This window comes from Schistocerca nitens, chromosome 11, assembly GCF_023898315.1.
Source record: "Schistocerca nitens isolate TAMUIC-IGC-003100 chromosome 11, iqSchNite1.1, whole genome shotgun sequence".
In the NCBI taxonomy this organism is placed as follows: domain Eukaryota; kingdom Metazoa; phylum Arthropoda; class Insecta; order Orthoptera; family Acrididae; genus Schistocerca; species Schistocerca nitens.
In genome coordinates this window covers 56,514,779-56,538,823 of record NC_064624.1, presented here as the reverse complement: position 1 = coordinate 56,538,823, position 24,045 = coordinate 56,514,779, and the positions used below count along the sequence as shown (strand labels likewise).

Below are 24,045 nucleotides of genomic sequence, written 5' to 3'. Positions count from 1 at the left end.
CACCAAGCAGATTCAGAAGGATGTAGGTTGCAGTAGGTACTGGGAGATGAAGAAGCTTGCACAGGATAGAGTAGCATGGAGAGCTGCATCAAACCAGTCTCAGGACTGAAGACCACAACAACAACACAATAAAGTGAGACCCATTTTGTGTACAACTGTTCAGTCTCAGTCCCAGTTTAGTAACTGTGCCCGATTTACACCCTCACCGACCGGCAAAGATGATAAAGTTGGCTTCCGATGCTGCAATTGTGGCCACAGACGAGCCTGATCACGTTACTTCACTGCAACAGCAGAGAAGCACCCTGACACTTGAAAAAATAGTGCTACAGGAGTGGCTTAACTCGTAAACGTGAAGCCAGAGCTACCAAAAATGCTTCAACTCCACGCCCTTTCAGGTTGAATGTGGAAAACTAGTACCAGGTATAGCCAGTATGCTTCCAGCGGTAACTTTTGTACCTTCGTTTGCTGCAAAGTCAGGTGAAAATTTAACAACATTTTTGCAAATCGTCAGGGAAGTGGGACGTGCATGCACACGGCCGACCATTTTTTGTTAAATGTCACCGAGCTGAATCTTTGGGCAATGCGTAAACTTATTTTGAGCCAGTAGACGGATTGTGGGAAGCACCTACTTTTGAGTTCTTGACAGAAAAGTGCAGAAGACTTTGAAGCATTTGCAGACAGAATTAGGGCAATATCTTGTCGCACGTACACCCTAGGATGAGACAATACACACAATTAAGTGTTCAATGACGAAGCTGAATCGAGACCAATCGACGTATTCACATGTGGAATCAATCTACGTATATGGAGTGGGATAAAGTTAGCCTCCCCCACCTCCTTGGATGAAGCAGTCAGATTTGTTCTGCCAGGAAGTTTCAGATTTGTTCACTGCATGAGGAAGCTGGAAGAACAGTATCCACCCCCACATGCACCAGCAAAGTGCAACATGTGTCCATTAATTACACAAACTGCCAAAGAGGGGGTAAGCCCAACCATACAGCTAAGAACTGCTGGGCTTCCTTCTGTAAGAAATGCCACACAATTGGACACGAACAGGATTGTTGCCTCAAAACAAGTGGCTGAATTCCCCCAAGAGGAACGTGGCAGCAGATTTTTGAAAAGAAAAAAATCATTCAAAGATGAGTACAGATACATGGGGAAATGAGCATGCAGCAGGTTCTGCCAACGAACCTCAAATGGTTCAAATGGCTCTGAGCACTATAGGACTTAACATCGGAGGTTATCAGTCCCCTTAGAACTTAAAACTACTTAAACCTGGCTAAGAGAAGAAGGTGCCCACTCCCGCACCCGCAGTGGGGGGTGGACATCGCCACGCAGACGGACTTTCTGCCGCAAAAGGACACGGGTACTCAAACGGACGTCGCCCTGGAACCTGTAGCAATACAGGAAACGGGGCAGACGCCCACAGACGTGGCACCGTCCTCCCCTTCCCCAACTCCTGACAGGGAGGGAAAACGGCAGGGGAACAAGAAGAGGCAGGGAAACTATGTACTGACGTAATCACATTCCCAGACAGCACCGACATGCCGAAGGTGCTAAAGAAGATAGCCACCACGCTGCAGTACGGGCGCTACGACACCCACAGGAACCCGTATCTCTTCGCACAGGTCGAAGGGGAACGGAAGCCGTCGCTCCCGCACAGGCCGTACGAGCTAGGTGGCAGACATCGGGCAACCACGCTCGAGTTAACTACAGAGAAGGACGTGCACACCATTGACGCGAACCTCTTCACGCCGTGCGACTGGGTCTACATCCCGGAAGACGCAGTCGTGCGGCCGAGGAAGGAGGTTTGCGACAGCAAGAGGAAGCTGTCAGCAGAGTTAGAGACAGCACTGCACAACGTCTCGCGTGGGGGGAAAGAAAACACAAAACCACAAAGACCACCACTAGCATGCCTGCATTTTAGTAGCCATGACTAACAACTGGACCATGCAAAGACACATCAAAAAGGCAGGCCACATCAAGACATCGCAAGGAATAGGAGGAAAGGCTGCCATAAGCCAAAACTCCTGCACTCGGGCCAAGGCCTGTTTGTAGAGCATCTACATCTACATCCATACTCCGAAAGCCACCTGACAGTGTGTGGCGGAGGGTACCTCGAGTACCTCTATCGGTTCTCCCTTCTATTCCAGTCTTGTATTGTTCGTGGAAAGAAGGATTGTCAGTATGCCTCTGTGTGGGCTCTAATATCTCTGATTTTATCCTCACGGTCTCTTCGCAAGATATACATAGGAGGGAGCAATATACTGCTCGACTCCTCGGTGCAGGTATGTTCTCGAAACTTCGACAAAAGCCCGTACCGAGCTACTGAGCGTCTCTCCTGTAGAGTCTTCCACTGGAGTTTATCTATCATCTTCGTAACACTTTTGCGATTACTAAATGATCCTGTAACGAAGCGCACTGCTCTCCGTTGGATCTTCTCTATCTCTTCTATCAACCCTATCTGGTACGGATCCCACACTGCCGAGCAGTATTCGAGCAGTGGGCGAACAAGCGTACTGTAACCTACTTCCTTTGTTTTCGGATTGCATTTCCTTAGGATTCTTCCAACGAATCTGAGTCTGGGATCTGCTTTACCGACAATCAACTTTATATGATCATTCCATTTTAAATCACTCCTAATGCGTACTCCCAGATAATTTATGGAATTAACTGCTTCCAGTTGCTGACCTGCTATTTTGTAGCTAAATGATAAGGGATCTATCTTTCTATGTATTCGCAGCACATTACACTTGTCTACATTGAGATTCAATTGCCATTCCCTGCAGATCCTCCTGCATTTCAGTACAATTTCCCATTGTTACAACTTCTCGATATACTACAGCAGTCGACTAAGGAAAAAATGTGTCACTTTTTTTATACAGTGGGAAGGGGGGAGTATGTTGCACAGCATGCTTTCCCGTCTGTTGTGATCACATATGCAATTAAGAAATGTATCCTGCCTTTGGTAATGTCCAAGCAACAAGCATAGATCGTGATGACTTCAGTGTAATTATTGTCTCTAAATAAAGCATTATTTCTGTTTACCACATTGTCTGTTTCTCTGTTGCTTTTTGTACTATACTGTAGCAGTTCTTTCTATGTATGGTCCAAGTTTCACATGTTGTGTTGCTGCCAAATAACATTCCTCTGTGGCAGTTACTTCCATCCTTAAGTTTCGCACACCATTTTACACTGATTCAAGAAAATGTGTGCAGATGACTGTACAAATGTCTGGTAAGATGCCAAATATACAAAGAAGGTCATATGTGTACCAAATGTACACACACACACACACACACACACACGCACACACACACACACACACACACACACACACACACCACTTACCCCGAACCTCCGGCCCCGCCCCCTGCCGGCTGAGCACCCAGCTTTGCAGGACCGCGGCTGTGGACACCTACAGACACCTGCCGGAAGAACTGCTTGTCCAGATCCTCTGCTGTCACCCGGTTTGGCTGCAAACATTGGAAACATGTGGGCTTGTAGACTGCAACTAGAGACACGGGCAGTGTTACAAAGGCTTGTGAAGGTAGGTGAGGTGGAGCACTGAGTAAACTCTGGTTGTATTCAATATAATAGAGGGAAACATTGCACGTGGGAAAAATATATATAAAAAACTGCTGTAACTTACCAAACGAGAAAGTGCTGGTATGTCGATAGACACAATAAAAAACACAAACACACACAAATTCCAAGCTTTTGCAACCTAAGGTTGCTTCATCTGGAAAGAGGGAAGGAGAGGGAAAGACAAAAGGATGTGGGATTTAAGGGAGAGGGTAAGGAGTCATTCCAATCCGGAGCGGAAAGACTTACCTTAGGTTTGAAAAAGGACAGGTATACACTCGCGCGCACACACACACACACATATCCATCCGCACATATACAGACACAGGCAGACATGTGTAAATGCAAAGAGGTTGGACGGAAGTTCAGAGGCAAAGAGGCTGTCAAATGACAGGTGAGATACGAGAGGTGGCCACTTTTAATTAGTGGAGGTTGAGGCCTGGTTACCCACCAGAGAGAGGGGGAGGGGGAGAGGGAGGGGGAGAGGGAGGGGGAGAGGGAGGGGAGGGAGAGAGGGAGGAGGAGGGGGAGTGGGGGGAGGGAGGGAGAGAGGGGGGAGGGAGGGAGAGAGGGGGGAGGGAGGGAGAGAGGGGGGAGTGAGGGAGAGAGGGGGGAGTGAGGGAGATAGGGGGGAGTGAGGGAGATAGGGGGGAGGGAGGGAGATAGGGGGGAGGGAGGGAGATAGGGGGAGGGAGGGAGATAGGGGGAGGGAGGGAGATAAGGGGAGGGAGGGAGATAGGGGGAGGGAGGGAGGTAGGGGGAGGGAGGGAGGTAGGGGGAGGGAGGGAGGTAGGGGGAGGGAGGGAGGTAGGGGGAGGGAGGGAGGGAGGGGGAGGGAGGGAGGTAGGGGGAGGGAGGGAGGTAGGGGGAGGGAGGGAGGTAGGGGGAGGGAGGGAGGTAGGGGGAGGGAGGGAGGTAGGGGGAGGGAGGGAGGGAGGGGGAGGGAGGGAGGGAGGGGGAGGGAGGGAGATAGAGGGGAGGGAGAGAGGGGTAGGGAGAGGGAGAGAGGGGTAGGGAGAGGGAGAGAGGGGTAGGGAGAGGGAGGGAGATAGGGGGAGGGAGGGAGGGAGATAGGGGGAGGGAGGGAGGTAGGGGGAGGGAGGGAGGTAGGGGGAGGGAGAGAGATAGGGGGAGGGAGGGAGATAGGGGGAGGGAGGGAGATGGAGGGAGAGAGGGGGGAGGGAGGGAGGGGGGAGGGAGGGAGAGAGGGGGGAGGGAGGGAGAGATGGGGGAGGGAGGGAGAGATGGGGGAGGGAGGGAGAGAGGGGGGAGGGAGGGAGAGAGGGGGGAGGGAGGGGGAGGGAGGGAGGGAGGTAGTGGGGAGGGAGGGAGGTAGTGGGGAGGGAGGGAGGTAGGGGGGAGGGAGGGAGGTAGGGGGGAGGGAGGGAGGGGGGAGGGAGGGAGAGAGGGGGGAGGGAGGGAGAGAGGGGGGAGGGAGGGAGAGAGGGGGGAGGGAGGGAGAGAGGGGGGAGGGAGGGAGAGAGGGGGAGGGAGGGAGAGAGGGGGGAGGGAGGGAGAGAGGGGGGAGGTAGGGAGGGAGGGGGAGGGAGGGAGGGGGAGGGAGGGAGGGAGGGGGGAGGGAGGGAGGTAGGGGGGAGGGAGGGAGGGAGGGGGGAGGGAGGGAGGGAGGGGGGAGGGAGGGAGGGAGGGGGGAGGGAGGGAGGGAGGGAGGGAGAGAGGGGGGAGGGAGGGAGAGAGGGGGGAGGGAGGGAGAGAGGGGGGAGGGAGGGAGAGAGGGGGGAGGGAGGGAGAGAGGGGGGAGGGAGGGAGGGAGGGGGGAGGGAGGGAGGGAGGGGGGAGGGAGGGAGGGAGGGGGGAGGGAGGGAGGGGGGAGGGAGGGAGGTAGGGGGGAGGGAGGGAGGTAGGGGGGAGGGAGGGAGGTAGGGGGGAGGGAGGGAGGCAGGGGGGAGGGAGGGAGGTAGGGGGAGGGAGGGAGATAGGGGGAGGGAGGGAGATAGGGGAGGGAGGGAGATTGGGGGAGGGAGGGAGATAGGGGGAGGGAGGGAGATAGGGGGAGGGAGGGAGATAGGGGAGGGAGGGAGATAGGGGGAGGGAGGGAGATAGGGGGAGGGAGGGAGATAGGGGGAGGGAGGGAGATAGGGGGAGGGAGGGATATAGTGGGGGAGGGAGGGAGATAGTGGGGGAGGGCGGGGGGGTAGGGAGGGAGGGAGGGTAGGGAGGGAGGGAGGGGTAGGGAGGGAGGGAGGGAGGGGTAGGGGGGGAGAGAGGGAGGGAGAGAGGGGGGAGAGAGGGAGTGAGAGAGGGGGAGAGAGGGGGGAGGAGGGAGAGCGGGGGTAGGTGGCAGGGAGAGAGAGAGAGAGAGAGAGAGAGAGAGAGAGAGAGAAGGGGGAGAGAGAGAGAAGGGGTGAGAGAGAGAGAAGGGGGGGAGAGAGAGAGAGAAGGGGGGAGAGAGAGAGAGAAGGGGGGAGAGAGAGAGAAGCGGGGGAGAGAGAGAGAGAGAAGGGGGGGGAGAGAGAGAGAGAGAGAGAGAGAAGGGGGGAGAGAGAGAGAAGGGGGGAGAGAGAGAGAAGGGGGGAGAGAGAGAGAGAGAAGGGGGGAGAGAGAGAGAGAAGGGGGAGAGAGAGAGAAGGGGGGGAGAGAGAGAAGGGGGGGAGAGAGTGAGAGAAGGGGGGAGAGAGAGAGAGAAGGGGGGGAGAGAGAGAGAGCAGGGGGGGGAGAGAGAGAGAGAAGGGGGGGGAGAGAGAGAGAAGGGGAGAGAGAGAGAGAGAGAGAGAAGGGGGGAGAGAGAGAGAGAGAGAAGGGGGGAGAGAGAGAAGGGGGGGGAGAGAGAGAGAGAGAAGGGGGGAGAGAGAGAGAGAGAGAGAAGGGGGGAGAGAGAGAGAAGGGGGGAGAGAGAGAGAGAAGGGGGGAGAGAGGGAGAGAAGGGGGGGAGAGAGAGAGAGGCGGGGGAGAGAGAGAGAGAGAGAGAGAGAGAGAGAGAGAGAGAGAGAGGCGGGGGAGAGACAGAGAGAAAGGGGGGGAGAGAGAGAGAAGGGGGGAGAGAGAGTGAGAGAAGGGGGGAGAGAGAGAGAGAGAGAGAGAGAGAGAGAGAGAGAGAGAGAGAGAAGGGGGGAGAGAGAGAGAGAGAATTTGAGAGAGAGAGAGAGAGTGAGAAGGGGGGAGAGAGAGACCGGGGGAGAGGGGGGAGAAAGGAGAGGGGGGAGAAAGGAGAGAAGGAGGGAGAGTGAGTAAGAGAGGAGGGGGGAGAGAGAAGGAGGGTGATAAAGAGAGGAGGGGGGAGAGAGAAGGAGGGAGAGAGAGAGGGGGGAGGGGGAAAGAGGAAAGAGGAGAGAGAGGGGGGAGAAGCAGGGAGAGAGAGTGAGAGAGGAGTGGGGGAGGGGGAAAGAGGGGAGGGAGAGAGAGAGGGGGGAGTGTGGGGGGAGGGGGAGCACAGAGAGATTGGAAACAGGTGATGGATAGAGGGAGGATGGGATTGACAGAGAGGCGGGGAAGGAGGAGGAGACAAAGAAAGGATGAGTGGAAATAGGAAGAGACGAGGGATATAAGGAGATCTAGATGTATATCCTACTTTTCCATCCAAGCAGACTGGATCACAGCAACGTGTGGCCAGGTACAGCTGGTACTACATAAAATGTTTAACTTAGTGCCAGAAGATGACATACCTCACGAGCTGGAGTAACCGTCCGACTTTGATGGGAATCTATCAAAACTTGAGGAAGTGTCAAGTGATTATAAGGATGACGAGGCACAGCAACTGTAGTTTTGCCAGGATGACAACTCAAACAAATTCGTGGTGCCGTAGAGGCGTGTTTGAGCCCTTGCCCTGCTCGAGCTGTTGAAGCAGTAGTTTCAGGAGGAAAAGGCTGTTTTTATTACTATTTTTCCTGTGCAGCAGCACAGACTGAATACAGGCAGGACTGCAATGCTCTGAAAATGTAGAGCAAAGAAATAATGGATTCTCAATTTTAGACATCATTACTGGGAGAACAGCGATCTGTCAGTTAAGCAAATTAGTATAAAAAACAGTCTGGACTGCACAGTCATTTCTTAAAAGTATGGCCGGTTTTGGCCTCTCACGTAAAACTACTTGGCAGCTGGGGCCTGCACAGCTGTTCCAAGCATCATCATCATCATCATCATCATCATCAAATGGCTGGTTCAAATGGCTCTGAGCACTATGGGACTCAACTGCTGAGGTCATTAGTCCCCTAGAACTTAGAACTAGTTAAACCTAACTAACCTAAGGACATCACAAACATCCATGCCCGAGGCAGGATTCGAACCTGCGACCGTAGCGGTCTTGCGGCTTCAGACTGCAGCGCCTTTAACCGCACGGCCACTTCGGCCGGCTCATCATCATCATCATCATCATCATCATCATCATCGGTCGGATGGTGCATTATCTGAGGGTGGCCTACTACTGTCACTGAAACTGGTCATATGTTTAATTAATGAGTGTGTGACTAGTTTTTAAATAATGGATTATCTGGAATTAAAAATTCAATGTGGTTGTTCTATGCTGAGATAAGATCACAGGGCAACATAAGCGAGTATTAACTAATTTTCAATGCACCACAATTTATTTAAATTATTTCCTGGTACCAACTGGCTTTTGTAACAAGTTTATAAAATAAGAAGTCAGTAAATTACCCAACTTAATTGTTACAATTTGCATACTCGAATGCAAGTGTGGTGTACACGACACATCATTTCTTGGAAAATCTAGCCAATGATTTTCATACACAATTACAATTTCTTAGCCCGAGCCAGGTGGTTACAAACCATAGTGATATCACATAGATAAACTTTTCTACTAGTCGAACTGACGTGGCCGTACAAAATATATTCTCACGGGTTCACTCTATTTCAAGAAGTGTGTCTAAAAAATACTTAAAACCCCAGACTGGCACAAGCTTGAACACAGGAGCCAACTGTTTAAAAGATTTCAAGAACCACTACTGGGTGAGGAGTATACAACAGCGCCCCACATATCACGATCATTATGATTACGAAGACCGCAATAGACTAATAACAGTCATAGCAATTCTCCCTGCACTCTGATGCTAACATGGTACAGTGCGAAGTGTCCCTGCCACACCCCTCACAGTGGTTTGCCGAGTATGGATGTAAATGTAAATATGCTGACACACAGGTCACACACATCTACAAGAAGTGATCCACGAAACTACTTTCCCCACATCCTTGATACCCATTTGTTGTAGAATATTAGAACAAATTCTGAGCTCAACCATAATGACTTATCTCTTACAAAATGTCCTCCTCCATGTTGATCAGCACAGATTTCAAAAACAATGGCCCTGTAACACCCAAATCGCAATTTTCTTGCACAAAATTCTGAAACCCACAGACTCAGGCAGTCACATAAATGCAGTACTTATTTACATCTGCAAAGAATTTGCCCCATTATTACACCTAGACTTATTACTGAAAGTATAACTGTATGGGGTATCACTCAAAACTATAACTGGATTGAGGCTATCTTTTTTATTTATTTATTTATTTTTTTTTTTTTGGGGGGGGGGGGGGGGATGCAGCAAGCATGTTATCTGGGATGGCGAGTTGTCAACAGATGTAGGAGTAACCTGAAGTGTGTCCCAGGGAAGTGGACTGGTGGACTGGATTGCACTGATGGGGTTAAAGGGGCCAAATTACAAGGCATATTAAATGTATTCGCAGTTGCAAATATGGACAAACATCAGCCATACAACAAAACGATGACAATAAGAATATATGCTGGACCAGGACACAAACACGGATTACCCGCTTATCGCGAGTGTTGCCTTACCATTAGGCTATCGAAGTACAACTCGTGGTCAGACACAAAATTCCACATGTTGTCAACTGTGTGTTTACAACCTGCAATCCTACATACATCACGTAAGCATGCATGCACACCTGAAGGAGCACGCATGCACACCTGAAGGAACATTGCATCATAATTCTGAATAACAAGGCACTGCAATATCATATTTATCCGCAGACACCAGGAGAGTGACTTTCAATTAAAATGTCTCCCCTGTATGGAACTATATATCCAAGTGCTGGATGTACACACGTGGAAATTTGATTGTGGCCGCGAGTCCCTCAGATAGGCTACTGGTAAGGAGACTGCTCACAATAAGCAAGAAACCGGGTTCGAGTCCTGGTCTGGCACGAACTTCATTGTCGTCATTCCATCCTACAGCTGAGGGTTGTCCATATTCACAACTGCGAATACATTTAATGTATTTCAAAATAGATGTAGTCACCGCAGTGCTCGTTCCTTCGGACATTGCATCGCATTTCTGAGTAACACTGGCACTGAAATATCAAACTACGAAGTAATTGGTGCCTTTGACTCACATTTATCAAGCTGGGAATAGTGCCCAGAGAGGAATGACACAAAAACACATCCTGATGAACCCCACTGTAAATGAGAATCAATAGAACCGAGTGATAGAAGCAAGTTGAAGTGAGAGAGGGGTAAGAGGGTGAAGGTTGTTGATTTGTTCTGCCCAGAAAGCAGCTGGAGTCCTCTGGGACATGTTATGCAATGGGAGATGCACCGTCTGCATCAGGCCAGTGCTACCTCACCCTCCATTACCACATTACACAGAGTACGCGAAAGAACTTGCTCCCCTTCTAACAGCCGTGTACCGCAAGTCTCTAGAGGAACGAAAGGTTCCAAATGATTGGAAAAGAGCACAGGTAGTCCCAGACTTCAAAAAGGGTCGTCGAGCAGATGCGCAAATCTATAGACATACATCTCAGACATCAATCTGTTGTAGAATTTTAGAACATGTCTTTTGCTCGCATATCATGTCATTAAGGAAAACAAACGTCTCAAAAATGAGATTGACAGGAAGTGCAAAATGGCTAAGCAGGCATGGCTAGAGGACAAATGTAAGGATGTAGAGGCTTACCTCACTAGGGGTAAGATAGATACTGCCTACAGGAAAATTAACGAGACCTTTGGCGAAAAGAGAACCACTCGTTTGCATATCAAGAGCTCAGAAGGAAACCAAGTTCTAAGCAAAGAAAGGAAAGCAGAAAGGTGGAAGGAGTATATAGAGGGTCTATACAGGGGCGATTTACTTTAGGGCAATGTTATAGAAAGGGATGAAGATGAAATGGGAGATATGATACTGTGTGAAGAGTTTGACAGAGCACTGACAGACCTGAGTCAAAACAAGGCCCCGGGAGAGGATAACATTCCATTAGAGCTACTGACAGCCTTGCCAGAGCCAGTCCTGACAAAACTCTACCATCTGGTGAGCAAAATGTATGAGACAGGTGAAACACCCTCAGACTTCAAGAAGAATATAATAATTCCAATCCCAAAGCAAGCAGGCGTTGACAGATGTGAAAACTACCGAACTATCAGTTTAATAAGTCATGGCTGCAGAATATTAAGGGGAATTATTTACAGATGAATGGAAAAACTGGTATAAGCTGACCTCATTCCGTAGAAATATGGGAACATGTGAGGCAATACTGACCCTACGACTTATCTTAGAAGCTAGATTAAGAAAAAACAAACCTACGTTTCTATCATTTGTAGACTTAGAGAAAGCTTTTGACAATGTTGTCCGGAATACTCTCTTTCAAATTCTGAAGGTGGCAGGGGTAAAATACAGGAAGCAAAAGGCTATTTACAATTTGTACAGAAACCAGATAGCAGTTATAAGAGTCGAGGGACATGAAAGGGAAGCAGAGGTTCGGAAGGGAGTGAGACAGGGTTGTAGTCTCTCCCCGATGTTATTCAATCTGTATATTGAGCAAGCAGTGAAGGAAACAAAAGAAAAATTCGGAGTAGGTAATAAAATCCATGGAGAAGAAATAAAACTTTGAGGTTCACTGATGGCATTGTAATTCTGTCAGAGACAGCAAAGGACTTGGAAGAGCAGTTGAACGGAATGGAAGGTGTCTTGAAAGGAGGATATAAGATGAACATCAACAGAAGCAAAACAAGGATAATGGAATGTAGTCGAATTACATCGGGTGATGCTGAGGGAATTAGAATAGGAAATGAGACCCTTAAAGCAGTAAAGGAGTTTTGCAATTTGGGGAGCAAAATAACTGATAGTGGTCGAAGAACAGAGGATGTAAAATGCAGACTGGCAATGGCAAGGAAAGCATTTCTGAGGAAGAGAAATTTGTTAACATCGAGTATAGATTTAAGTGTCAGGAAGTCATTTCTGAAAGTATTTGTATGGAGTGTAGCCACGTATGGAAGTGAAACGTGGACGATAAATAGTTCAGACAAGAAGAGAATAGAAGCTTTCAAAATGTGGTGCTACAGAAGAATGCTGAAGATTAGATGGGTAGATCACATAACTAATGAGGAGGTATTTAATAGAATTGGGGAGAAGAGGAGCTTGTGGCACAACTTGACTACAAGAAGGGATCGGTTGGTAGGACATGTTCTGAGGCATCAAGGGATCACCAATTTAGTACTGGAGGGCAGTGGGGAGGGTAAAAATTGTAGAGGGAGACCAAGAGATGAATACACTAAGCTGATTCAGAAGGATGTAGGCTGCAGTAGGTACTGGGAGATGAAGAAGCTTGCACAGGATAGAGTAGCATGGAGAGCTACATCAAACCAGTCTCAGGACTGAAGACCACAACAAACAACATCATGTCATTTCTGGAAACCCTGAATATACTCTGTAGGAATCAACATGGATTCCAGAAACAGCGATCGTGTGAGACCCAACTCGCTTTATTTGTTCACGAGACCCAGAAAATATTATATACAGGCTCCCAGGTAGATGCTATTTTCCTTGACCTCCGGAAGGCGTTCGATACAGTTCCACACTGTCACCTGATAAACAAAGTAAGAGCCCAGGGAATATCAGACCAGCTGTGTGGCTGGATTGAAGAGTTTTTAGCAAACAGAACACAATTGTTCTCAATGGAGAGACATCTACAGACGTTAAAGTAACATATGGCGTGCCACAGGGGAGTGTTATGGGACCATTGCTTTTCACAACATATATTAATGACCCAGTAGACAGTGTCGGAAATTGCATGCGGCTTTTCGCGGTTGATTCTGTCTTATACAGAGAAGTTGCAGCACTAGAAAATTGCAGCGAAATGCAGGAAGATCTGCAGCGGATAGGCATTTGGTGCAGGGAGTGGCAACTGACCTTTAACATAGACAAATGTAATGTATTGCGAATACATAGAAAGAAGGATCCTTTATTGTACGATTATATGATAGCGGAACAAACACTGGTAGCAGTTACTTCTGTAAAATATCTGCGCGTATGCATGCGGCACGATTTGAAGTGGAATGATCGTATAAAATTAATTGTTGGTAAGGCAGGTCCCAGGTTGAGATTCATTGGGAGAGTCCTTAGAAAATGTAGTCCATCAACAGGGGAAGTGGCTTACAAAACACTCGTTCGACCTATACTCGAGTATTGCTCATCAGTGTGGGATCCGTACCAGGTCGGGTTGACGGAGGAGATAGAGAAGATCCAAAGAAGAGCGGCGCGTTTCGTCACAGGGTTATTTGGTAAGCGTGATACTGTTACGGAGATGTTTAGCAAACTCGAGTGGCAGACTCTGCAACACAGACGGTCTGCATTGCGGTGTAGCTTGCTGTCCAGGTTGGTATCGAATATATTGCTCCCCCCTACTTATACCTCCCGAGGGGATCACGAATGTAAAATTAGAGAGAGTCGAGCACGCACGGAGGCTTTCCGGCAGTCGTTCTTCCCGCGAACCGTACGCGACTGGAATAGGAAAGGGAGGTAATGACGATGGCACGTAAAGTGCCCCCCGACACACACCGTCGGGTGGCTTGCAGAGTATAAATGTCGATGTAGATGTAGAAGAAAACTAGCAATGCAGACAAGTCAACAAAATCTCAGAAAAGAGAATGACAACAACAAAACAGTAAACCGACAACAGATGTAAAAGAATAAGATGACTCCAAATTTGGGAATGGCAGGAGCCAGGCTAGATCACCGAGCAAGGGCAGGCACGGACCCCTGGATCAGAGCAGGTGGCCGGCCACCCCTCCAATCCCACAAAGCGACTGACAAGGTCGATGAGCCCTGCCTCGAAGAGAGGAGTAGGAACCATTTTATGGGTAAAACAGCAGCTACTTTGATATCATCTACTATCACCAAAGGTAGTGCATCAGCCAGTTGAAGGTTTTGCTGTAAAGTGGACATATTACGGCAATCCAGAAGGATGTGGGCACCACACTGACAGTGGAGCCTCAGGCTGTAGAGTGTAGCAGCGGGTCAGCCGAGAGCGGCCAATGTGAAGCCGACAGAGGACAGTCGATTCCCTGTGACGAGAATGAAGGGCAGACTGCCACACAGTTGTGGGCCCCTTTACCGGTCACAATCTATTCGCAGAAGCCAGGGCACACCTACCGTGTTCCGTGCCTCCGACTGCTGACGGCGTAGAGTTGACCGAAGGTCTAGTTCCAGTACCGCCTTCTCAAAGTGAACATCCCGGTAGCCAACTTGGCCAACTGGTCAGCACGTTCATTCCCTGGGATCCCAACATGATGCAGACAAAGACCATCAACCATCCAGCTTGGTGGAGGTCGCAAAGGAGATCCCAGATAGTCACAACCACGGATTGTACTGAATACTACTAAGGAAGTAGCTACCCATTAACAAAATCCCGTCAGTGAAAAGTACAAATGTGACAGAGGGCTCGAGCGACAGTCACTAATTTTCAGTGAATACTGTGTATCCGGGTGGTAGGAAGCATGGTTCACTGCATCTTTCGTGTGTTTAGCAAAATTGGTTCATACGTCGACTGTAGAGCCATCAGTGTACACCATTCCCAGACCAGGAAATGCGTCATCAACAATGGCGAGGAGCAGGTAGTGAAAAACTATGAGGTCAATGAAGTCTTTCAGTCCAAATGACAGATTGAGACAGATCGAGAACGCTGTATGCGGCACGGGGGCAAATGCAATTTCTCCCTGCCAAGAGGTGACAGTGGGGGGTGGGGGGAGGGGGGGGAGGGGTATGGTAGTTTAAGTTCAGAGCAGAAACTCCAATAGTGGTTGCAATCTAATCATACGCCTCTATTGTGGGAAGTGTATCTCCCTGACAGGAAAAAGGACACAGTGGTTTGGACGCTCAAGGGAGCAGCAAAGATGTACTGCACGGTCATCCAGCAATTGCAAGCTTCTGATTTATATGGGAGGAACCCCAGCCTCCGCATAGAGGCTGTTCGGAGTGCTGGTTCGAAAGCCACCTGTCACCAGTCAGACCCCACAACAGTTTATCGGGACCATCGGCCCCAATACTGAAGGTGAATCTTTAGTCATATACCAGATTTCCAAGTTGAAAGAGGATCAGAGCTTTCAAGAGCTGCACTGCAGCTTGTGTTACTGAAGCAGCAAAGAGTGGTGTTGTAGCGGGACTTTGAATTTCGCTGTGCTACACTCGTTCCCTCAGATATAAATTATACTGTCGCAGCTGTACGAGCGCTCGACGGCAGAGAAAATATTTATAAGAAAATGAAGGTACAAAAATTGTAACGCTTTTTGTTTTCTACCCACTCTTGTCTCTTGAGAACGAAAGCTTAACTTCACTTATTAGCTAGTCTCGGTACGATTCAGACGTAAAAACTTATCGATGTGCACACATATTGTATTGTGGAAGCTTGTATGAAATTTGGAGGATGGAAGCAGCCATAAAATACATTGCATTCAAAATCAAGATGGTTTTAATTTGTAGACATTAGTAATTCCTGGACGATGAAATTTACTGCAAGATTGAGCTGGATGCCGCACGAGAGAAGACATATTACCTCGGTAATGAATGAACTCTTATCTACGCCATTTCCCCCTGTTAATCACATTTTGTTATTCTCTGTTCTCTTTCAAATAATTTTTGTAGTGGTAATCGGTTTGACTTTTGCTCACAAACGCCACAAGGACCACCCCAACAACAGCTTTTCCGAATCACGAAGTCCGATAGCTTTTCTGTAATACGAAGTCCGATTTGCATTTCATTCTTTCCCTTTTTCACGGTCATTAATGATTTTAAAAACCTCTTTTTATTCACCATTTCTTCTCACATTTTCAACTTATTTTTTTTCCCTTCTCTTTTTCTTTTTTATTAATCACTACAGTGTGACCAGCACATTTCCTTAAGTTGGTGAATATGGGAAGCCACATCAACCGAGCATCAAGGACCAGTCCCAAAAAGTGATAATAATCCACCACACTGAGCAACTTGTTGTCAAGGTAGAGTTCTGGTTGAGGAGGGACAGTACGACAGTGACTGAAGTGCACGATGCTCGTCTTGATGGCTGAAAACTGGATGCCACGGGTGAGAACCCTGGACTGCACCTTGTGTATGGCACCTGCTGTTAGCATTAAACGAAATCTGCAGTAGAGGAGCAATATTAAATGCAAAAATTATCAGCAAATAGGGAGGGTGACACAGTAGACCCTACAGTTGCAACTAAATCGACAGCCAACGCGTAATGGAAATATTTTAGATCTGGTAGCCACGAACAGACCAGACCTCGTCGACAGTGTCAGTGTTGGCACAGGGATTAGTGATCATGATGTTGTCATTAAGACTATGGTCACAAAAGTTAAAAAGTCGCTCAAGAAGGCTAGGAGAGTATTCTTACTAGAAAGAGCAGATAAGCAGTTGTTAGCATCCTACTTAGTAAATGAATTGATTTCATTTACTTTTGGTACGATGGACGTGGAAGAATTATGGGCAAATTTTAAACACATTACGGACGGAAAAGACCCACCATGGTTTAACAGCGCAATTCGGAGAATGCTCAGGAAGCAAAGACAGTTGCATTCGTGGTACAAGAAAGATTGGGAGAATGAGGACAGGAAAAAGTCAGTAGAGATTCGTGCTGCTGTAAAAAGAGCAATGTGTGAAGCATTCAACCACTACCACTGTCATACCTTAGCGAAAGATCTTGATGAAAACCCAAGGAAATTCTGGTCTTACATAAAATCGGTAAGCGGGTCGAAGGCTTCCGTCCAGTTACTCACTGATCAGTCTGGCCTGGCAATGGAAAACAGCAAAATGAAAGCTGAAATTTTAAATTTAGCATTTGAGAAATCTTTCACGCAGGAGGATTGTACAAACATACTGTTGTTTGAGTCTCTTACAGATTCCCGTATGGAGGACATAGTGATAGACATCCATGGGGTTGTGAAGCAGCTGAATGGGTTGAAAATAAATAAATCGCCAGGTCCTGATGGGATTCCAATTCGGTTTTACAGAGAGTACTCTACTGCATTGGCTCCTTACTTAGCTTGCATTTATTGGGAATCTCTTGCCCATCGTAAAGTCCTGAGGGACTGGAAAAAAGTGCAGGTGACGCCTGTACATAAGAAGGGCAGAGGGACGGATCCTCAAAATTACAGACCAATATCCTTAACATCGGTTTGTTGCAGGATTCTCAAACATATTCTCAGTTCGAATATAATGAATTTCCTTGAGACAGAGAAGTTGCTGTCAATGCATCAGCACAGCTTTAGAAAGCATCGCTCCTGGGAAACGCAACTCGCCCTTTTTTCACACGATATCTTGCAAACCGTGGATGAAGGGTATCAGACGGATGCCATATTCCTTGACTTCCGGAAAGCGTTTGACTTGGTGCCCCACTGCAGACTTCTAACTAAGGTACGAGCATATGTGATTGGTTCCCAAGTATGTGAGTGGCTTGAAGACTTCTTAAGTAATAGAACCCAGTACGTTGTCCTCGATGGTGATTGTTCATCGGAGGTGAGGGTGTCATCTGGAGTGCCCCAGGGAAGTGTGGTAGGTCCGCTGTTGTTTCCTATCTACATAAATGATCTTTTGGATAGGGTGGATAGCAATGTGCGGCTGTTTGCTGATGATGCTGTGGTGTACAGGAAGGTGTCGTCGTTGAGTGACTGTAGGAGGATACAAGATGACTTGGACAGGATTTGTGATTGGTGTAAAGTATGGCAGCTAACTCTAAATATAGATAAATGTAAATTAATGCAGATGAACAGCAAAAAGAATCCCGTAATGTTTGAATACTCCATTAGTAGTTTAGCACTTGACACAGTCACGTCGATTAAATATCTGGGCGTAACATTGCAGAGTGATATAAAGTGGGACAAGCATGTAATGGCAGTTGTGGGGAAGGTGGATAGTCGTCTTCGGTTCGTTGGTAGAATTTTGGGAAGATGTGGTTCATCTGTAAAGGAGACCACTTATAAAACACTAATACGACTATTCTTGAGTACTGCTCGAGCGTTTGGGATCCCTATCAGGTCGAATTGAGGGAGGACATAGAAGCAATTCAGAGGCGGGCTGCTAGATTTGTTACTGGTAGGTTTGATCATCACGCTTCAGGAACTCGGGTGGGAGTCTCCAAAGGAAAGGAGGCGTTCTTTTCGTGAATCACTACTGAGGAAATTTAGAGAACCAGCATTTGAGGCTGACTGCAGTACAATTTTACTGCCGCCAACTTACATTTTGCGGAAAGACCACAGAGATAAGATAAGAGAGATTAGGGCACGTACAGAGGCATACAGGCAGCCATTTTTCCCTCGTTCTGTTTTGGAGTGGAACAGGGAGAGAAGAAGCTAGTTGTGGTACGAGGTACCCTCCGCCACGCACCGTATGGTGGATTGTGGAGTATGTATGTAGATGTAGATAACCACTCAAAGAGGGGCACACTCAATACAGAGTCCTGCAGACCCCATTCTCTTATATGTCAGAGTGTAAAGTGGGATGCAGAAAGTTGATCACGGGAAGTACGGTGTGACAATAAGTTCCTGATAAAAAGTAGGTGTGGGTTCTGGAGACCCCACTCGTGTATGGATATGAGGATGTGATGACACCACACGGTGGTATAGAAGACTTTTGCAAGTCGAAAAAGACAGTGATCAGGTGTTGACACTGTGTGAAAGCTGACTGAATAGCAGAATTCAGACAGACAAAACTGTCAGCAATACAAAATCTTTGGCAACAACTGATCTGGGACAGAGTCAAAAGACCCTGGGACTCAAAGTACCAGGTCATCACACGTTTTAGAAACTTTTAGAGAACATTAGTGAGACCAAATTGGTGATTACTGTCCATCTCATAGGGGTGTTTGCTGGCTTCAGTATTTGGACGATTACACTTTTTCGTCATTGGGAAGGAAACTCACTCTCACTACACATACAGTTAAAATGGCATGGATGTGATGTTGGTAATCCAATAAGACATATATATATTCCTGATATGGTCAGCCTGGGGATGATCTGTAATGTACGGTATAGTAATTTAAGAAAACTTCACAAGCAAAGACTGCTAAAAAAAATAGTATTTTGACAAGCACAACAATAAGATTATATGAGTAAGCTTTGAGCCAAAAGATTGTCTTCTGAATTAGACAAAACACACACACACACACACACACACACACACACACACACACACACACACCATAGACTTACTCATTTAGCAGTCTTTTTGTTGTACCTGTCTGCGACTCAACATCCCCACTATACGGTGAGTAGCAATCTTTCCTTTTCATAACACTGCCATTATTCCATCCTGGATTTTCCATTGTTTAAAAAGGCATTTTATTGGAAGATTGGTTCAGAAACATAAGATCCGTTGATGAAAACATAGCTCTGTTGGAACTGGTCTACCAACAAAATTATTTTTTTTGGGATCTTGGCTTGTGTATTTTTCTTCAGTTCCCAACTACCAATTATTGTTTGAGCCTTTGGCTGTGGATGCAGTCTGGCACTAGAGCCATGACAGGGCAATCTAGGGCACTGAGCGATTCCCACACACCGAATGGAGCATTTAAGGAGCAAACATCGAGTTCTGCGAGCAAGTTTGCGACAGCTTTTCTGCGGCCAGTGGTCACAGTTCCACCTCAAAAAGGATTGTCGGCACCGAAGTCACCTGACATTACGAATGATGGCGAGAACTGAGAAAATGCTGCAGATAATGCATTCTGGGATGCTTCAACATTGGGAGGGAGATACACAGTGCAGAATCTAAATTCCAGAGACGTCCCCACACGAACAGCCACAGCCTCCAAAGTCTTATCGAGTGACAAGTGTTCACTGTAAACGTAATAGATCGTACAGGGATACACTGCCCGACACTCTTTCACAGTCGGCACTATTCTTAAAATAGCCCCGATAGCCGTGAAAGGTAGGCGTCTGCACCAGCGCAGAACCGAGTTTCCCAGAGAAGGTGCAAATGCAAGGGAAATGGGTAACGAAGTAGCTCTGTCAGAACGCAGAAAAAATGCAGCAGTTCCACTGGAAGATCACACTATCAGTATCCTGCGGGGGCACGACAGGACGAAGGAGGCCGGTCGTGCCTCTGAGCCAACTGCTGCTACTGGCTGTGAGGATTGTTGTTGTTGTTGTTGTTGTTGTTGTTGTGGTCTTCAGTCCTGAGACTGGTTTGATTCAGCTCTCCATGCTACTCTCTCCTGTGCAAGCTTCTTCATCTCCCAGTAGCTACTGCAACCTACGTCCTTCTGAATCTGCTTAGTGTATTCATCTCTTGGTCTCCCTCTACGATTTTTACCCTCCACGCTGCCCTCCAATGCTAAATTTGTGATCCCTTGATGCCTCAGAACATGTCCTACCAACCGATCCCTTCTTCTAGTTAAGTTGTGCCACAAACTCCTCTTCTCCCCAATCCTATTCAATACCTCCTCATTAGTTATGTGATCTACCCATCTAATCTTCAGCATTCTTCTGTAGCATCACATTTCGAAAGCTTCTATTCTCTTGTCCAAACTAGATATCGTCCATGTTTCACTTCCATACATAGCTACACTCCATACAAATACTTTCAGAAACGACTTCCTGACACTTAAATCTATACTCGATGTTAACAAATTTCTCTTCTTCAGAAACGCTTTCCTTGCCATTGCCAGTCTACATTTTATATCCTCTCTACTTCGACCATCGTCAGTTATTTTGCTCCCCAAATAGCAAAACTCCTTTACTACTTTAAGTGTCTCATTTCCTAATTTAATTCCCTCAGCATCACCCGACTTAATTCTACTACATCCCATTATCCTCGTTTTGCTTTTGTTGATGTTCATCTTATATCCGCCTTTCAAGACACTGTCCATTCTGTTCAACTGCTCTTCCAAGTCCTTGGCAGTCTCTAACAGAATTACAATGTCATCAGCGAACCTCAACGTTTTTATTTCTTCTCCACGGATTTTAATACCTACTCCGAATTTTTCTTTTGTTTCCTTTACTGCTTGCTCAATAGACAGATTGAATAACATCGGGGAGAGACTACAAACCTGTCTCACTCCCTTCCCAACCACTGCCTCCCTTTCATGTCCCTCGACTATTAAAACTGCCATCTGGTTTCTGTACAAATTGTAAATAGCCTTTCGCTCCCTGTATTTTACCCCTGCCACCTTCAGAATTTGAAAGAGAGTATTCCAGTCAACATTGTCAAAAGCTTTCTCTAAGTCTACAAATGCTAGAAACGTAGGTTTGCTCTTCCTTAATCTAGCTTCTAAGGTAAGTCATAGGGTCAGTATTGCCTCACGTGTTCCAACATTTCTATGGAATCCAAACTGATCTTCCCCGAAGTCGGCTTCTACCAGTTTTTCCATTCGTCTGTAAAGAATTCACATTAGTATTTTGCAGCTGTGACTTATTAAACTGATAGTTCGGTAATTTTCACATCTGTCAACACCTGTTTCCTTTGGGATAGGAATTATTATATTCTTCTTAATGTCTGAGGGTATTTCACCTGTCTCATACATCTTGCTCACCAGATGGTAGAGTTTTGTCAGGACTGGCTCTCCCAATGCCGTCAGTAGTTCTAATGGAATGTTGTCTACTCCGGGGGCCTTGTTTCAACTCAGCTCGTGTGAGGATACGGCATCGATACACATTGCGTTCAAATCGAGGTGTGTGTGGGAGGATTTGGAGCCAAAGGGGCCACCAGGAACACTGCCTCGGATACAGAGGAGAAACGTGTCGGGTCCGGTGGCACAGGGGCCACCGGCATCTCCTCCTCCTCACCCCTCTCCTTCGAGGACTTCTTTTTTTCCTTCTTAAAAGTTTTTGATGTCTGCGTCAGCTAGTTTGCCCCAGGTTCTGTGACTGGAGGAATGCGAGGCATTATATGACCTGGAACGAGTGGCTCCTTCAGCCACTGGCTGGCATCCAGTTCCAGATCGGCAGATTCCCAGGAAGTGAACATCCCGAGGGACCCCTTCCTTATAAGAGACACTGGAGGAGGGTGTAGCTTTTCTGGCCAGGTGGTGCAAAGACTGGCATGTGCCTTTAAATTTTCAGAAATGCAAAATCCTGCATTTCACAAAACGAAGAACGATAGTATGTCAATGTGGAATACAAAATAATCTGCTGATAATAGAATCATGGAATGTAGTCCAATTAAGTCGGGTGATGCTGAGGGAATTAGATTAGGAAATGAGGCACTTGAAATAGTAAAGGAGTTTTGCTATTTGGGGAGCAAAGTAACTGACGATGGTCGAAGTAGAGAAGATATAAAATGTAGACTGGCAATGGCAAGGAAAGCGTTTCTGAAGAAGAGAAATTTGTTAACATCGAGTATAGATTTAAGTGTCAGGAAGTCATTTCTGAAAGTATTTGTATGAAGTGTAGCCATGTATGGAAGTGAAACATGGTCGATAAATAGTTTGGACAAGAAGAGAATAGAAGCTTTCGAAATGTGGTGCTACAGAAGAATGCTGAAGACTAGATTTGGTAAATCACGTAACTAATGAGGAGGTACTGAGGAAGGCAGCGGTTGGTAGGATACGTTCTGAGACATCAAGGGATCACCAATTTAGTACTGGAGGGCAGCGTGGAGGGTAAAAATCGTAGAGGGAGACCAAGAGATGAATACACCAAGCAGATTCAGAAGGATGTAGGTTGCAGTAGGTACTGGGAGATGAAGAAGCTTGCACAGGATAGAGTAGCATGGAGAGCTGCATCAAACCAGTCTTAGGACTGAAGACCACAACAACAAGAACAACAATAGAGTAAGTTTACAATAATGCTAAAAGACATAAAAAGATTAATTTATACCATCCTGTGTCGCCATGCCAATGGCCACATTCTATGGTTACTTACCAACCCAACCATTTCTTTGAAAACATGATTCAAATTACCCGGATGACAAAAAATAAATAAATAAATAAATAAATAAATTGGAACACCAAAAAATAATTAATGAAATTTCAGGAATACATTTGTTTACGTATCATATTTAAGTGATTAACGCTGCAGGATCTCATATTAGTATAAGCACAAGAGAAGCCACAGGGGCCGTGTTCCTGGACATCAAAAAGGCTTTTGACCGTCTCTGGCACAACAGACTCATACGCAAACTAAGCAAAGCTGGTTTCCCGGACGGACTCGTACATCTCATACACTAGTATCTCACGAACAGGTTCAAATGGCTCTGAGCACTATGGGACTCAACTGCTGTGGTCATTAGTCCCCTAGAACTTAGAACTACTTAAACCTAACTAACCTAGGGACATCACACACATCCATGCCCGAGGCAGGATTCGAACCTGCGACCGTAGCAGTCGCACGGTTCCGGACTGCGCGCCTAGAACCGCGAGACCACCGCGGCCGGCTCACGAACAGGTGTTTCAACACTAACGTGCAGGATAAACAATCAACACAACACGGTATCCAAACTGGAGTACCCCAAGGAAGCATCCTAGGGTCCATCTCATTTAACCTGTACATTGACGACTTCCCAGCAACACAAAACACGACGTTAGCCATCTACGCGGACGACACCGCCATCCTCGCGCAAGACTGGAAACTGTCGAACATCAATTCACGAATAGAGACGGCACTCAGAACAGCCGAGCCTCAGTTGGAGCGATGGCGTATTAAAGTAAACGTCGACAAGTGCGAAGCATTTCTGTTCACACGTAGACCTAAACTACTGCACAAACATCAACACAGTAGATCAACACTACATAAACGCCCAATATGTTTCCGAGAGAAAGTCAGGTACCTTGGTGTCTGGCTGGACCAGAAACTCATACGGGGGGACCAAATCGAATACGTTGCCAACAGAGCGCACGCGAGGCTCAAACAGCTCTACCCAGTGCTCAACAGGGAAAGCACACTGAATAGGAGGGTGTCGAGGCCCATACACGTGACACTGATTAGACCTCTGATGACCTACGCAGCTCCCGTCTGGGGATATGCAGCTCCTACACGACTGTGCCGCCTGCAGATCATACAGAACAATGTGCTACGAATCATTAGCAACACTCCACGCTACACGCGCACCGTGGATCTTCACCGTGAATACCGCCTTGATACCCTCGAGGAAGTATTCAAAAAACACGCCACACGACTATACGGGAACTCGAGACACTCGAACAATCCGTTCATCCTCACTCTGGGAAACTACGATCACAACCACAGGTGGAAGCACAAGCGGCCAAAGACACTGCTAGCTAGGGCATAGCCACCTATGGTAAACTAACATATGCAAACAGTGACAAACGTCGGCAAGC

The 24,045-nt window shown here is 47.2% G+C and overlaps 1 protein-coding gene across 2 annotated transcripts in view; it reads right to left on the bottom strand.

The window, feature by feature from the left end:
• LOC126213339 (large subunit GTPase 1 homolog) overlaps positions 1–24,045 on the bottom strand; it is a 171,014-nt gene that overhangs the window by 21,491 nt on the left and 125,478 nt on the right. For both annotated transcript variants that reach the window (XM_049941036.1, XM_049941037.1), the window contains exon 10: positions 3,352–3,476. In XM_049941036.1, coding sequence (XP_049796993.1) covers positions 3,352–3,476 — 125 coding nt within the window. The remainder of the gene's footprint in view (positions 1–3,351; positions 3,477–24,045) is intronic.